Genomic DNA, 16,140 nt, shown 5'->3' with positions numbered 1-16,140 from the left:
TTGCATGGGGTTGTAAGCCAAGTGTGCAACTAGGCACTGGGCCTTGTTGAATCTCATCTTTGCTTTAGGCCACTGATACAGCCTGTCCAGATCCCTCCATAGAGCCTCACAACCTTATCTTCAAGCAGTCCAACACTCCCACCCAATGTAGCATCTCTAAATTTACTGAGGGTGATCTCAATCCTTTTGTTGATTATTTATAAAGATATGAGAACTGTCCCCAAAACACAGCCCTAGGGAACACTATTTGTGACTGGCCGCTAACTGGATTTAACTCCATTCATAACCACTCCTTGGGTGCAGCCACATGGATTTTTTTTACACAAAAAGCACTCAACATGATTACAAAGGTATTGGGTACAGCTTGTTTGTATAGAAATACCTGTCTTGACGTTACAAGATTTTGAAAATCAGTGATGAAAGGGCATATTATAATAACACTATAGGGCAAGAAAGGCTGTTGGTTTGTTGTTTTCCCACTAACTGGTATTTATTATTGTTTAGAAGTATGCTTTAAGAAAGGTCTCATTTAATGCAGATGAACCTTAAAATGCAACAAACCTATGAGATATCATAAGCTCTCTCACAACCATCATACAAAGGACCATCATACAAAGTAAAAGTTTAATGGAGCTCCAGTCCATGAACTTTTACTGAGAACTGCATATTCAGAGAATTAAGGTACTGAAGTCTGAATTTCACTGTCTTGTATGAATAGCTCTGACAACTCCTACAAATAAAGTTATTTGGCAATTTTCATTTGCTAATTGCAAAGCTACATTTTGATAGTCCGTTCAGTTCACATACAGCTTCTCACCTTCAATTCTAGCACACCTCAGTAGACTAATCTATTATGGCTTTATTAAATTTCACATATCATCTAACATCTGTTTTGCATTCATGTTGTTATCGTGTTCCCTACTGTGCTAGTTTGAAGCAACCATCACACCTACATTATTCCAATTCCTCCCAGTTTTCTTCCCAACTTCTAAACAAGCAGTTCTCTTCCCATTCTCAGAAACACAAGTCTCCCTTCTTACCTCAAAACCAGGTCTTGAGTTTCTTCTAATCCTTCATCTTCAGTTATGGGCTCCACGTTAAATCTTCCAGGGGCTTTCTAACAGGCAGTACCATTCCTGAAGGCTGTAGGGACAGACTGCTATGAGATATTTACACACGGACTGGCGCTTCTCTCCTGAAGTAACTATCAACAAATACGTTACCTCAGTTTCATGAGAAGGAGCCACAAGCATCACACAGGAGCAGGAAGCAGATCTAACTGGGATATGCCATCATATGTTCCTGACTCAGTATTGTATTTGCACAACTACAGAGTTAAATAAGTATTAGACAGTATTAAACAAAACTTTTACCTTTAATTGGCAAACTCAACACTAGTAAGAACAAGTAAAAGCACTAATGGGAAACATTGCTTAAACTAAAATTAATGAAGAGACAAGCCAGTAATTACAACTGTTCTATTTTTAGTAACATCTGTCAGCCTAGGTCCAACATCAGTACAGGTTATGACAGCCACATTCTGCTCATCTTGAAACTGAATAGTTAAGCTTTGTCTGCTGGCATCTCAGACTGCAGTCTCGGTATAGTATACTATAAGCACGACCAAAACTTATGTACATGACCAATGAAGCATGACTTAAACACTTACACTAAATTATTTACAAGTACTCCAACACTGAAAAAAAATACAACAGCCTTAAGAACAGACAATGGAAGCGAATATCAACATTTAGAGAACCTTATTAAAATTACAAAACATCAATAGCCAAGACATTAACAATTGCACTACACTAAGAGAGTCCAAATATTACATGGGTGCATTATTTCACAATGCACTAGCTTCCAGAGAAAAATGCTGCCTTCACTAAAATGCAGCTTAGATCTGTTTCACGTAATTATTTTTACAAGAAGCCTCTTAACACAATAATGATTGTTTTAATGCTACAGTTTACAGCAAGGACAACAAACTAAAAATAGCAGCAGTTCCACATGGCACTTGAATTCCACAGGTTTCTAAGCTGTGGTTTACGCAATGCCTACAAAGTGCTCCCAGTTGAATATACAAATAAAATTCACAATAAAAGTCTACCTGGTATCAGGTACATTGAGTGTAGATGGCTTTAAAGCCTGTCTTTCAAAATTTATTCCCCTCTGCTCCAAAAAAAAAAAAAAAAATATCATTAACTATCAAAGCAAGGCCCCCTCCCTCCCTCTTAAAGATCATTAGGGATATTACTTCTTATTACAATGCTGTAACACTACAAAGCAGCACACCACTATAGTGGTTAACCCTGGGACGATGTAACATCTAACAGTGTAACTGAAAGGCCTATGGATTAACATCCAGGATCCTCTATAGACAGGATAGTAACTGAGTCCAGTAACTCGAATGGTTAACACAGTTCATCAGCTGTACTGTACAAGTAAAAAATCCAGAAGCAATTCCTGCAAAACTAATGACACCAATCAAAGACAGGAGAAGAGAACAGGAATTGAATGCTTCCTTGAATCCCTTAGAGGCTTCAGTCTGGCAAAGATGTACAGCCATCCTCAGCAGTTCTTTCAGACTTCATAGTTAGTATATAGTAAGACTAACTGAGCGGTTCATTTTCTTTCCAATGAGTCGAGATGGTCTATTTTGTGTCGTAGATCTAGTTGCCATTCTGTCAGTGAACAGCGCTCGCTCCTCAGCTGCAGCTTTTGCCATCTGTGCCTTCTTCAGCTCTCTGCAAGACATTGAGAAAGCTGAGTCACACGTAAGCAACAGTACCAGCAAGCACATCACAGCAAGTGTGTTTTAAGTGAATTACAGCTGTTAGAACTTAAGACTTTGTACCAATTTAGGTCATTCTAAGACCATTATCATTTGTATGCACCTGTTTACAACTCACAGGACCAAAGTGGGATGTTTATTAGTTCACATTCTTTCTCTTGAAGAACAAGGGAAAGAAATGACAAATTCACCCAACCCTCATCTTGAAATCCACCTTTTTTATAAGCAGCTCCACACTTTAATTCCTACAACATGGCAGGACACTGTTCACTTTCTGGTAATCACTTAAGAGCTGCTTACTGAGGTTTGCCCAGATGAAGCATTCCGCCACATCCACTGTTCAAGATTCAAACAGACAGACATACACCCAAATGAATGCAGATGAACATAACTGCTAACCAACAAGTCAAGAAGCTGTCTTCTGTGTACGTACATCAAAAGCTTATCACTACCTAAATCTTTTTCTGCCTTACATAAAAAATTGAACCCAAAACTGCAAGGCTGAATCACTGAAGGTAGCTCAGACCATTGTCCCTGTGCACATTCTGTCAATTACTGTTTCAGACAATTATTAATGCTCACTTTGAGGACAAAGTTAGACAAAGCTCATGATAAAACTATGAAGTAGTCTGACAAAAAAGCAAAGTTATCTTTATCAAGGGTTTCCCCATGCACCTCTTTTTTCCTCAAATGCTGACATATGGTTAAGTGCAAGAATTCCCTCTATTCTTTTCCTATACAAACTATCCCTTGAAGGAGTTTTCTCCACCATAAGAACTATTATTTGTAATCTCACCTCACAGTTGATTTCCAATGATAAAATTTTACAAGCTTGCTGCGTATTGGTGTAGGTGTACATAATGTTAAATGTTTCCATTTAATAAGCTACTCTCATTCTTTTAAGGCAAAACATTAACATCTATACTGCATCTAATATTTCCCAGTCACTCTGTCAGTTCACTGAAAGAGAATGCAATCAATTTTTAGTCCTCTTCCCTAAAGATTGAACTTAAAAATGCATGCATGTGCACAGCCACCCACCCACCACAACCAGGAATTTAAGTTTTACAATGTATTCCCACTCTTCCCTAGAAATCTAATCTTGAATTCTTCCTTCCTCTGAAGGAAACACAGTAGAAAAGCTGAGGTTCTTGACAAAGATTCCTTGCATTGACAATGAATTCAAAACACAAGTGGTGCCTTAAAGGGGTCAAAATCAGAAGTGTTAAAAAGGCAAAATAAAACAAAAATACCTACCCTGAACTATTTTACACAACACTACCCCACCCACACAACATTAAAAATTACTGTGGATAAGTGCTCTTAAAATATTTATTGGATTTGCAGTTATTTTACAACTGTTAACTACTTGTTGTCAGGCCAGAAGTAGTCTTCACAAAACGTTGACTTTGGTAACTCCCCCTTTCATACAATACAAAAATTTGTTGTCTTCACATAAGCAAGTTATCTCAGCAAATCTGTCCTTGAATAGCCTGCACAAACTGACCAATTATTCTCTCTGCAGACAGTGTAATTTGTAAGACTACCATATAAAATTGCAAGCTGGGCTAGGTTCAGACTGTAACAATGGCAAGTAAAGCAAATAGCAATGGAGAGAATACGAATGCAAAATTAACATCTTCATTCAAAACAAGCCAGTCAGAAACCTGCCTGTTACACCTAATACCTGCAAAGGTTTGTCCCTGCTCACTATAGGAGGGTTGGACTAGATGACTTTTAAAAGCTCCTTCCAACCCAAAGTATTCTGCGATTCCATGATTCTTAACTCTCTCTGAAACTTGGGCAGAAATCAGACTTTGCTAAAGGGAACATCTTCAAACACTCATCTCTGGATTAAAACTTTGAGCGAGGGGTAGGACAAGATGACCTTCTGATAAAAATGGTTCTCTGGTAACCTAATAACACTCTTCTGTCCAAGTCAAAATAGTTCAAAAACATTCCTGATGTGCTGTTTCATCCATTTTTTTCAAGACAGCTCATTTAAGTCACGTTTTCCAACATGTTTCAATGTACAAATGACTTAGGAAAACAGATTCATATAATACAGAGGAAAGTTACAATCTATGTGACAGAAGTGTGCATTATGCTTCAAACATTTTTTTTCCTCTTACAACTGTAGTGCTCTGTATGTCTTGAATACTAATAGTGTATTTGAGACTGCCCAAGAGTGCTCAAGGTGTTCCTTCGATGGAGCAACATCATATAACCCACTTTGTACTCTCAGGTGTGTATAGGCATACAGATTTGTGGACCTCCTGCAGGAACAAGGAGGTTTTAGTCCTGCTATATCATCAATTTATGATCACATGAGAGCCTATTCATTTATATTTAAGAATCCCAAGGAACTACTTACTTCTGCAAGAGAGAGTTTTTGAATTTTTCAGCGTTCAGTTCTATCCGAAGCTGCTCTGCACTCTTTTTAGCAGCAGAGAGAAGCACTGAATGCTTAACTAGTGCCACAGCTGAAGGCCTTTTCTCTGGATCTGGATTAATCATAACCTTGGAAAAAAGAAAATAAGTCATTCGAGTTAAGGCAGATAATAGAGTAAATTCCACTCATGTCTGAGCCCCTAGTATGAGAGTTCTTACTTTTAGCAAGTCAAGTAACTCTTGAGAAAGCACTTGTGGTATTCTAGGTAGTTTTCCTTGTCGAATTTCATGCCATTGGTCTCCATTGGTTGGAAGTGGTTCAGCTCCAGCAGCACAGACAACAGTCAGAGCAAGAGCAAAAATATCTGCTTTCGGCAAATGAGTGTAGTTCTTGAAAAATAAACAGAAACTTATTACACATACCACCAACTCACTGCAGCTGAACTGAACACATCCACACTATTACACTCCCTTTCAAATACTACCAGTGTTCAAAGGGCTTAGCATTAAGGAAGTTCCTCCTTCTCCAGCAAAGAAGTGACAGACAGCATGCAGACACCACTACTTTCCACAAACAGAACAGTTACCTCTTGTAGGACTTCATTTGCAAGGAAACGGCTATCACCTTCTTCCACTTGTGGACTAGATACTCGAGTTACATGACCAAGGTCACCTGCAAAAGCAAAGAAAGTTATATTTCAGAAGATAAACACAACAATGCAATTCTTTCGAGCACTAGCATGCTGCTTCTCACCTATTTTAAATACGACCCTATCAGATGACCAGTCATCATCATCACCTTCCTCTGACGTTGCACTTGGGACTGATGTTCTAGATATGAAAATATTACCTGAAAAAAGAGTATAATTATTTTAAAAAAACACCCACACAACTTCTGTCCAATTCACTGAGTTTCACTACAGTTTGCTTTAGCCACACAGAAGTTTTAACTCTATACATATCCAGTATGTAGAACAAGAAGCTGTAAGTTACTCCTGGCCGCTGGGCTGGGAATGGAGCCAAGTGTTATGCAAGTAGCGTCAATTACACAAAAAGAACCCAAGATAAACTTACAGTTTAGGTTTGCTAGCCAATTTTGTAACTGACATATCTGTACTGCTATTTAGAACTTCATTGAAGAATTTACAGTTAATAAGGTGTGGCTAACTGCTCATTTTTCTACATCAGATTAAATTAACTGAGAAAGTTGTCAAGAGAGTGCAAAACAGTGTGCAAACTTACTAGGTTTGATATCCATGTGTACCAGTGACATTGAATGAATGTACTTTAAGCCTCGAGCTACCTGAAGTAGCAAGTCCTTCAGTTCTGGTTCAGTAAAATAACGCATGTTCCTGTAATTTTCACTTATGGCATCTGCTAAACTGCCACCTGAGACAACAGCAAAAGAAAACAACTAATTTTACATCAAACAGTTGACATAGTAATGACAGCTTGCTTCCAAAATTAAGTACAACTAGCTCCCAAAATTAACAAAAAATATGTCACCAAGAACTTGCTAAAGATACACAGGAATCTAGTACTGTGTTCCCCTCTTTACAGCTATGTAATGCAACAAAATTATTTTCCTGAAGTAGTGCAAATTAACTGGAAAACCAACACGAGGAAAATACCTCTCTCTCTCTTCCAAATCTCTGGCAGAATATCAACCACAGGAAAAATACTTCACACATCAGAGCCACCTCCCTTTTCAAAAGGAAACCATCTGGTAATCTTCTCAATATCAGTTTGTATTATTATGTAGAAGAATGAACAGTTCTGCTGTTTATAAATGCCTCACTATTCTTCCAATGTTCTTGAACATTTTAAGACTTTGTAATTTACTAGTTTTTACTATATATACCTGATACACCTTTTCCAGTAGAAAAGAACATTAAACATTTGAGACAACAATGGCACAAGCTACATGCAGGGCAGTCAATTCCTAACTAGGACTAGGGATTTGTATAAATCTTCAAAAATTTTGAAAGCAAGCAATAAACTTTACTTACCATTGCAGTATTCATTCTGTATAAGCATATGGTCATCTTCTGCCCATGCAGAGTAATATCTTACTACATGAGAATGCTGTCCCAGCACTGCATGTGCATAGACCTCCCTTAAAGCATTTTGTCTGTTACAGGCAAAAAAATAACAGCACATAGGAATATTAAATTAGTCTGATTTCAGCTCAATAGAAACATTTATATCATACTCTTCTGCCAGCTCAGGTTTCTAATTAAAATTTATGCATTTAGTTTTGTGGCATATTAACATGAATTTGCATTACACAGCATTAAAAGATTAAGTGTGTGGAACACCAAAACTCATATTCCGTTGCAGATAATTCTTGAGGCAGCTGCTACTTCTATTACATATCAGCAGCAAGCTTTTGAGAATCATCTGAAGTTTCAGGGAAAAAGTAATGACTGTAAGCCAGGAGCATGACCAAACTGAACATTCCTAACTTCTTCCAAGTCCAGTATGCAATTTTGAGCAATGTAAACTTCTAGAGTTTTATACTGTAAGTGTTAAAACAGTGAGGGGAAAAAGTCACGAATTGCAGGCTCGTTCACAAATGCCAAAAAAAAACCCATCTCAAAACTGGCCTAATATGCATGCCACAAGTTGACAAGGAAAAGAACCTTCTTTGCAGTATTGCTTTCATTTCCTATCTCAAAGGATCATCACTGCCAATTATTCATGCAGCCCCTCTTGCCATTAATGCAATTAACTAACCCTTGTTCTTGATATTTCAGACAAGAACAATCTGTTTCCATATGGAACATTGAGACAAATGCCTGCTAGGAGAAAGGCCAAGTAACCTTGCTTCCCCACAACGGCACTATGTTCAGAATAAAAATTCTTTTGAAATCGTACCTGGTTTACATTTAATCCATACATGTTTATACTTTTCCCTTAAATGTCTTCTCTAGATACCAATAGGAAGAGACATGGGAAGTAAAAGGACTAAGAGAATGACTTAACTCTTAACATAAAAAAAAATACTCACTCATCCACAGAGCCAGCTAAGGGTTTCTTGGACCGCTTTATTGCATAAATACAGCCATCAAGCCTCTTCACACACTTAAACACAGAACCAAATTCACCAGATCCAATCTTCTCCAATTCATGAAATTCAGTCGCATACCGTGACTTCATGTTACTTTCCGTTATTGTTATCCTCTGCAAAGATTGAAAAGGAAAATACTTAGATATGCAGATACACAAACTACTTCACTCGGTATCAAATTCTAAAGATTCATAATTACCTTAGCAGGTCTGATAGTTTCATCTTCAGGCTCTCCGTCACTTGCTTCCATGTCCTCACCACAGGAGCTGAAATTCACACCAGGTACTTTAGCATAAGTAATATGGCTTAAGTAAATTTAAACCTGAAGTTTAGCAGCTGTTAATTTTGAGATCTATCTCTCCCATTCTACCTAAGTTTAGTTTAATTGAACACTAGACATTTGTGAGCACAACTTATAAAATAAAGGTAAAATGATGGTATCTCTGTAATCTCTTCATGTTTTGTACCATTTATTCAACATATTTTTCCCCTCAAGAAAAGACTGTGTGCAAAGCTCATTCAGTTTGGCAAGATGACTGTAGGATACAGCCTAATCTATCCTCTCTGTACACTAATCAAAACATTGAGTGCTAAACAGTTATTTCAAAACATCAGACATCTCAAATCTGGTACTATCATAAAAACAACTTTAAATGAAACCTTAGCAGCTAAAAGTTCTAAAGAAAAAATTAACAAAGGAAGACAGAGGTTCCTCACTCATTCCAGTGCATTCGCTTCCTCCTCCGACATTTTCCTTCAGAGTTGTGAAGGAACATGGAATCAGGAGTGAAGGGATTGATGTTCACATGAGGTGTTTGTCTAATATCTTCTTCTTGCTTCTCTGATTTCCCAACATTCATAAAAAGAGAGCCCACTCGAAGTTTGACTGAGCTAGAGCCTATTCCTTGTGCTTTAGAAAGCAAACTCTGTATTAAATAAAAAAGACAAAAAACACAAACACACCACATATAAAAAAATCAAACAAACAAAAGCCACAACAATGAAACACATGAAAGACACATACAAAAAAAATAATTATAGCCTCAATATTGGTTTAGATATGCAGTCATGTCATGCTTGAAAGCCATTACAACATTCTGCCACCAAAGTTAGCATGAATTGTTTAAATATTTTCGTTTCTATCAAAAAGGACTCTATCAGGCTTTACAATCCACACAAAAGCGTGTGATAAAATTACTGAATGTTAAAATATTTTTTAAAAGACAGGAAAGACTGCAAGAGCAGGTTTTTTTCTGCCTTTCACCTCTATTTCTGAGACAATTCTTCGTGTATGAAATGAACAGATGAAACATGTGGATCATTCCCTGCTGTATCACCATGATTTTCATATATGAGAAATGAAAGTTATATCAGATATGAGATCTTTGGTGACTATAAATTTAGGTGGCAAGCTAAAAAAAAAAAAAAAAAAAAAAAAAAAAAAAAAAAAAAAAATTTAATACTGATGTACAGATGCCTCTTGCACCATCAGTTCAATAACCAAAATAGATCTTTTGGGCAGTACCTTGTCGACCAGGCATTTGCCAGGCACATGGCGAAAGCTCTCTCAGCTGGGTAAGGAAGTTTGCACCTGAGTCTCCTACATTCTGGTGAGGATGCCAATCACTGATCCATTTGAATCGCAAAGAGGAGTATTGCCTTTTCCTAGCAATACCCTTCAAAACAAAAGCCCAACATAACTTAAGTTTAAACTACTGTAAGGAAAAAGGCTCCATACTTGAGAATCTCAAATGCACTCCTCTAATCTGGACTAGATAAACACTTTTAAGTCACTATGCATTTCAAGACATTTCAGTACGTCCACTGGATACCTTAAACTGATAGATTCTTCCGTATTTCAAAGATAAGCTCTCCAAGATAACTCACAGAGACTTCGGGCACCTAATCTAAAAATGCCACTGAATTGCAGTGCTAAACCTTGGGTTTAGTGTCACACTCCAGAATACTGGATCTCTAAAGCTTGTGCTTAAATATAAGGCCATACAATTGTTTAGGTGTGAAGGGACCTTTAACGGTCATCCAGTCCAACTCCCCTGTAGTAAGCAGGGGCATCTTCAACCAGATAAGGTATCTCAGTGCCCTGTCCAGCCTGATCTGGAACGTTTCCAAGGACGGGGTATATAATCACGAGTTTTACTATCTCAAAACACGTACCACTGATTTCAACCAGTGAAACCTCATTTGAGATGAAAGCTGTAGAAAACCAATTAAGAAGCTTGCCCTCCTCGCACCTTAAATCAGTTGTTTTCAATCTATAGACCACTGAGAGATTATCCCCAGGGATTATCCCTGGATTACTTCTAAAGTGCTATATGAAAAGTAACAAAGAAAGCAAACCCATTACCATTAGGTTTAAATTCACTATGCAGTGTTTTACATGACTGTAGAGTTCAAAAGTGGAAATCCTTTCCAGAAGTCTGCTATTGGCAGAGTTAAGAGCTACCTAGCCCTTTAAGCTTCCAAATCCATGAGTTTAACAACATGGGCTACTCAAAGAACCTTTTACATTGGATGCAAAAGAGCGCAGCTATGAAATTCGCGTCAGCGTAGGCTGCAATGGCAGCAGTACTCCAGTCACACCGACTGACAGACGCAAGAAGGAATTCCAATTCACGCTTCAACTTTCTGGTTGACAAAGGTATAAATGCCCACACAACGCTTAAGTACTTATTTTATGAGTTTAACGTACTACTTTCGTGTTTAAAAAACCATTTCCCACAAAACACAGTGAAAGGGGAGTACCTGCATCTGTAGATATAAATATGTATATATAAATTTAAGAAACCAAAACCCAAAACAAGCGTTGTAAAAACTTCTTGCATGTTTAAGGGGCTGTCGCATGCCCACGGTCCCAGTACAGGACAAAGCACGGTATTGGGGGCGCGCTACCGCTTTGCACTCCCCGTCCCCTTGGGCCGCGGTCTGCCATCAGACAGCGCAGCAGCCGGGGCAGACGAATAACCCGAGCGGCACCCGCCTCGGCCCCACGGCCGGCCCCAGCCACCACGAGGAGGCGGCGCCCGCCCGCGCCCGCCCCCTTCCCCCTGCCGGGCCCACCGGCGCGCGGGGCCCGGCCGCAGCGGCGCGGGCGGAGCGTCGCCCCCCGCGGGTTACATAACTTTAACGGACGGGCCGTGGGCACGGCCCCGGGCACAGGCCAACAACTTTCCGTTACGGACTAGCGGGGTGGGGCAGGCAGTTCCTTCGCCGGCACCGGGCCTCTGCCGTCCTTTAACCCCCGAGTTTCAACTGCCAGCGCGGCACCTCCAGCGGCTCCGCTGAGCCCCGCCCGGCCCTGCCCAGCACCCCCCCACTCCGCCCTCAGCTCGGAGAGGCCGATCGGGGGACCGCTCCTGCGCGGGGCAGATGCCTCACCTTGGGGGTGTGCGGGGTGTCGAAGAGACGCAACTTGCGGAAAGTCTTGTGAGGCGGGGTGCCGGGGTAGTCGGGCAGCGGCGAACTTGGCTCCTCGCTCCGTGATCGGTAACCGCTAGCTGCCGGGTGTGGCGGAGAGTGTCCGCAGCAGCGGCGGCCCTTGTGAGGGGGCGGCGGTGAGGGCGACCCGGCCATGAAATAGGTTCCAGGCGACTTTACCGGTGAGGAGCCGAACCCTTCCTCCTCCCACGAGTCTCCCTCGTCCGGCAGCGCCGTCGCCGCCACGGGCTCCATCTCCTCCTCCTCCTCCAGCAGGGGCGGGTCGCCTCGCGCCGGGGTCCGAGTCGATGAGAGCGGCGAGTCCGCCTCCTGGAAGGCTGAGTCTTCGCCGGTGCTGTTGCCGCTGCTGCCGCCTTCCTCTTCCTCGTCCTCCTCCTCCTCTTCGCAGTCACTGTTGCCGCCCAGAAACAGCAGCTTCTGCCGAATCGGGGCGGCCGCCCGCCGGGCCGAAACCCGCCGCGGCGGCGCCGCCTGTTGCAAGCTGAAGAAGCTCATAGCGGCTCGCAGACGAGCCCCGCTCACGGCCGAACCACTGCCGCTGCGCTGCCCCCAAGTCTACTGGCTGCGATACGCCCCTGGCTGGGACGGCGGCTCCGCACGGCGCTCCCCCTGAGCACGGCTCGCCTCGCGCTGTTCGGACTCCGCGGCTTTCCCGCGACCGTTAGTCACGTGGCACGCACGCCAGCCAATGACGCCCACCCCCTGGGTTTGAAAACACGGCGGGCGGGGGCGGGCCCACACACGGGCGCGTCACGGGGCTCTTTGGCGCGAACGCCGCCGGCGGTGAGGGCGGAGGGGGCGGGGTCCGGCTCGCCTGGAGGCGGCTACACGCGCACGGGGCACCGGTGAGGCGCGGGCCCGGCGCCATCTTAGCCCGCGGCAGGACCCCGCCCAGCGGCGGCAGCGCAGCCCGCTGACCGGCGGGTTGGGCCGGTACCGCCCGCGGTGCAGGCGTGCGACAGGCGGAGACGGCAGCAGACTGCCCTGCCCAGGACGCAACTGCTAGCCTCACGACAAGGTGGTTCCGTTCCCGCTTGGTTGGTTGGAGGAGTGCGCACAAGTCCTCGCTTCCTAGCCCCGGAGAAGAGTTAACAGTTCCTTTTCAGCCAGTTAAAGACGGCTTTTTGAGCTACATTAAAAATAAACACTTAGTAAATAACTGCTCGTGTGCTATGAATAACTATTCGTGTGCTCAAATACCGCACCACATGCTGGTAGCAAGCACAGGGTCTCAGCCTGACACATGTGATTTGCAGCAGATGCCCTTTACCACACAGATCATCTCCCTGTCTGTGATCCAACTTGGCTCCTTAGCTTCATTTTCCATCTCTTTCCTCCTTGGTTAAATGTAACTGGAGAAATAAAGCTGCCACTCCCTCTCCTACACCAAATCACTTTAAAATTAAGCCCTCGGGTAACAAAATGCATTTTTTCCTGGCTGCAGGAGCTCCAAATGCGAAGAAAGCCAAGTGTGTATGCCTGTGTGCTGCCCTAGGTAGGCACCATCCCCTGGATGCGCAGGCAGTGCCTTGATAGCTGTGGCCAGACTGCAGTACAGATCATATCCCCTTCACAAAAGCCTACTCCTCTTCCTGAAACGCCTAAAGCCCTATCAGTAGAAAATAGAAGTTTGTACTTAATCATGTTTCTGACGTTTGCTGGTATCCTGTTGAAGACCTGCTGATCCCTTATGTCCATCGGCAGAAGCCTCAAAAGCAACTTTGGACACATTTCCAGCACCTGTGGCCACAGCTGGAGTGTAGATGTACCAATAGCAGAGCTCAGCTGCCTGCTGAATGAGACACTTATCTCCAACAGGTAATTATTTTCAACACGATTTCTATTGAAACACAAATTAAAAACTGGAATATTTTTCCTTTCCTTTCCACACTAGTGCTATTCACACAGCTTCCATGAGCCAAGTCTGTGTGCTTTTGGGATGTAAGAAACAACACTGGAGATGCTAGTATCCCACACTCATGCTAATGACTCCTCCTTTTTAACCTCTTCGGCCTGAAAATACCCATTTCTTTGTGGCAAGCTACCACACAGGGTGCCACAACCCTCACATACGTCTCTCACTGGTACCCTGCCAAGTACTAAAACCTGCAGCACATGCAGAAGCAACTGACTCTGCCAGCAGCACTGCATGAACACAAGAGCATTTTAAATTAGTCTCACTTCACTCACACACTCCTCATGCATGTGCTGTGAAACAGCTTTGCTGGGAGTTTCATCACCTCAAGATGTGTGGGTTGCTACCCTTTTCTTTTACAAGAAGCAGCTCTGCTTGAATATCACATCTCTGAGTATTTCTCACACTGAGACCAAGTAAGAAATGGAAATACTGAATAAAAATGTAACCTAAACAAAATGCATAGTTGCTATATAAAGTCTGCATTCATTGGCTTTATAAGTGTGCTGTGCTGAATTTGCATCAGTTCTTCTTTTGCTGTAGTTTGTGGGACTATAAATGGTCATGTTAAAAATATGGTTTTCCCCTAGCACATTACCAATGGGCCTCATCACAGAAGATGGGTAGGCAGGGAAGGCCTCTGCTGACTTCTGCACCATACCTGACAAGCCAAATTCATCCCAAATTCTCTGAATCTAATTAAGTTGCACCTTTAAGCCTCTGTAGATCTCGCAAACTAAAGCCCTGATCCTTTGAATAGATGTAACAGCACATAACCTGATGTTGAGACAGTACCTGACTGCTATTCCTACAATTTTTGTGTGGTTCAAGGATTCTCGGGATATATTTGCAAAAACTGCCTCTGATGGAAGTTTTCTTATTTAATACTTGCTTTTAAACTTAAAAATATCAGTGTGGTGCACTGGAGATTTTGCTACCAGAAACACTTACCTGCTAGGAGTTTTCAAGCTCAGGCTCAAGGGAAGCCATTGTTCTTCTGTGACTAGCAGAGGAACCCAAATAATGATGAATGAGAAAGAAATGGAACAATGGCTAATTCCAGCACTTAAATGTTTATCTGCAGTCCCCCAAAACCACTTTGATCAAATTGAAGAGTTCTGCCATAAGCTAGATGAAACCCATTGTACATCAGCCAGCACAGCTGTGAAATTATCATGTATTTATCATATTACAAGAAGGGTAAATGCAGTGAGCAAGCAGAAGAAGACAGGCTCAAGCTGCTTATATGCAAACCAAAACCACTATGGCTACCTGCACCAAAATTGTTGCTGGTGAACAGAGAGCAAGGACAGATCTGTGCTATTTCCAGCTTTTTGGGGATTCCAGCAGGTAACGAGGGATTGACATGCTTGTCGCCTGTACCAGTGATGGTGTTCCAGTGCTCACACAAAGCTCAGCACATACAGAGCCAATGGGTCTCAATGGTAGTGTGCCAATGGAGATACTGTCCCTGGGCCACTGTCAGTTTCAAGTAGAACACTTCAAAGGTTATTTTATCTAGGGCTGCACTGCTCATGGCTGCTGTTAGCTGGCAACCTCATTTTTTTCATTACAAGGTCTATCGCTGATTCTCTGCTATGCTTCTAGTTGATGCTGCAATCCTTTGACTCTTTTGAGCTTATAGTCTGCATACAGACAAGAACATTTCTCAAGGATATAATAAAATCAAGAGAACAAGTTGGAGAATAGAATGGAGAATATGACAGCACCTAGAATGCCTCCCAAAGTAAAGAGTAGCTTCTAGGCCTAACATCTTGGAAAGTAATGGAAGATCTGAAAACACTCCGGTTATAATTTACAGGTACATTAAAAAAGCACAGGTTTTGTCAAGCAGTCACAAACAGGTCAATGTTTCTTGCTATGAGAGGACACACAACAATTTTTAGTGACTCCCTTCTTGCCTGCCATGAAATCTCTGCTTCCAAAGAAAACTGTAAAAGAATCTGTTCCTAAGAGTGGTGTTCAGATTAGAAAATTCCTCCAAAACAATGGGCTGCCCAGGGAGGTGGTGGAGGCACCGTCCCTGGAGGTCTTAAAGAAAAGACTGGATAAGGCACTTAGTGCCATGGTCTAGTTGACTGGATAGGTCTGGGTGATAGGTTGGACTGGATGACCTTGGAGGTCTCTTCCAACCTGGTTGATTCTATGATTGCCATGACTGAAACCAGCTACAATTACAATGCCCCATTCCTGTGCTGAAGTGAAGGTAAAATGATCAGAATAGAAGTGGTATCAATATCACAAAATTACTTTCTGTTTCTCCTTCAGGGGACATGCAAAACCATGAGGTACTCATTTTATTTCAGCTTTACTGCTAGTAATTTTAATACTCTCTCATGCATATCATTTAAGGCAAGACATTTTGCAAACACTTTTGAGATGCAGATAAAAAGATAAAAGCCTACTAATAATTTCAAGAAGCTCAGACACCTTTTTCCCACCAACATCATGCTCAAGAATCTTACTGTCTTGAGTATGTTGGTTTACAAGCAC

The 16,140-nt window shown here is 42.1% G+C and overlaps 1 protein-coding gene and 1 long non-coding RNA gene across 2 annotated transcripts; one reads left to right on the top strand and one right to left on the bottom strand.

The window, feature by feature from the left end:
* Nucleotides 1-1,356: 1,356 nt before the first annotated feature.
* WEE1 (WEE1 G2 checkpoint kinase) lies at nucleotides 1,357-12,206 on the bottom strand. The gene is made up of 11 exons (XM_064163714.1): nucleotides 11,652-12,206; nucleotides 8,973-9,181; nucleotides 8,455-8,521; nucleotides 8,196-8,368; nucleotides 7,195-7,316; nucleotides 6,428-6,574; nucleotides 5,940-6,035; nucleotides 5,773-5,858; nucleotides 5,405-5,575; nucleotides 5,169-5,314; nucleotides 1,357-2,747 (listed from the first exon to the last, which is right to left on the bottom strand). The coding sequence occupies exons 1-11, from the start codon at nucleotides 12,204-12,206 to the stop codon at nucleotides 2,597-2,599; spliced, it is 1,923 nt and encodes a 640-aa protein (XP_064019784.1). The 3' UTR covers nucleotides 1,357-2,596.
* On the top strand, nucleotides 11,782-12,870 carry LOC135186192 (uncharacterized). The gene is made up of 2 exons (XR_010306754.1): nucleotides 11,782-11,872; nucleotides 11,964-12,870. It is a non-coding gene; the product is annotated as an uncharacterized LOC135186192 (long non-coding RNA).
* The last annotated feature ends 3,270 nt before the right edge of the window (nucleotides 12,871-16,140 follow it).

Source organism: Pogoniulus pusillus, chromosome 24 (assembly GCF_015220805.1).
Source record: "Pogoniulus pusillus isolate bPogPus1 chromosome 24, bPogPus1.pri, whole genome shotgun sequence".
NCBI classification, from domain to species: domain Eukaryota; kingdom Metazoa; phylum Chordata; class Aves; order Piciformes; family Lybiidae; genus Pogoniulus; species Pogoniulus pusillus.
This window is presented reverse-complemented; position numbering and strand designations above follow the sequence as displayed.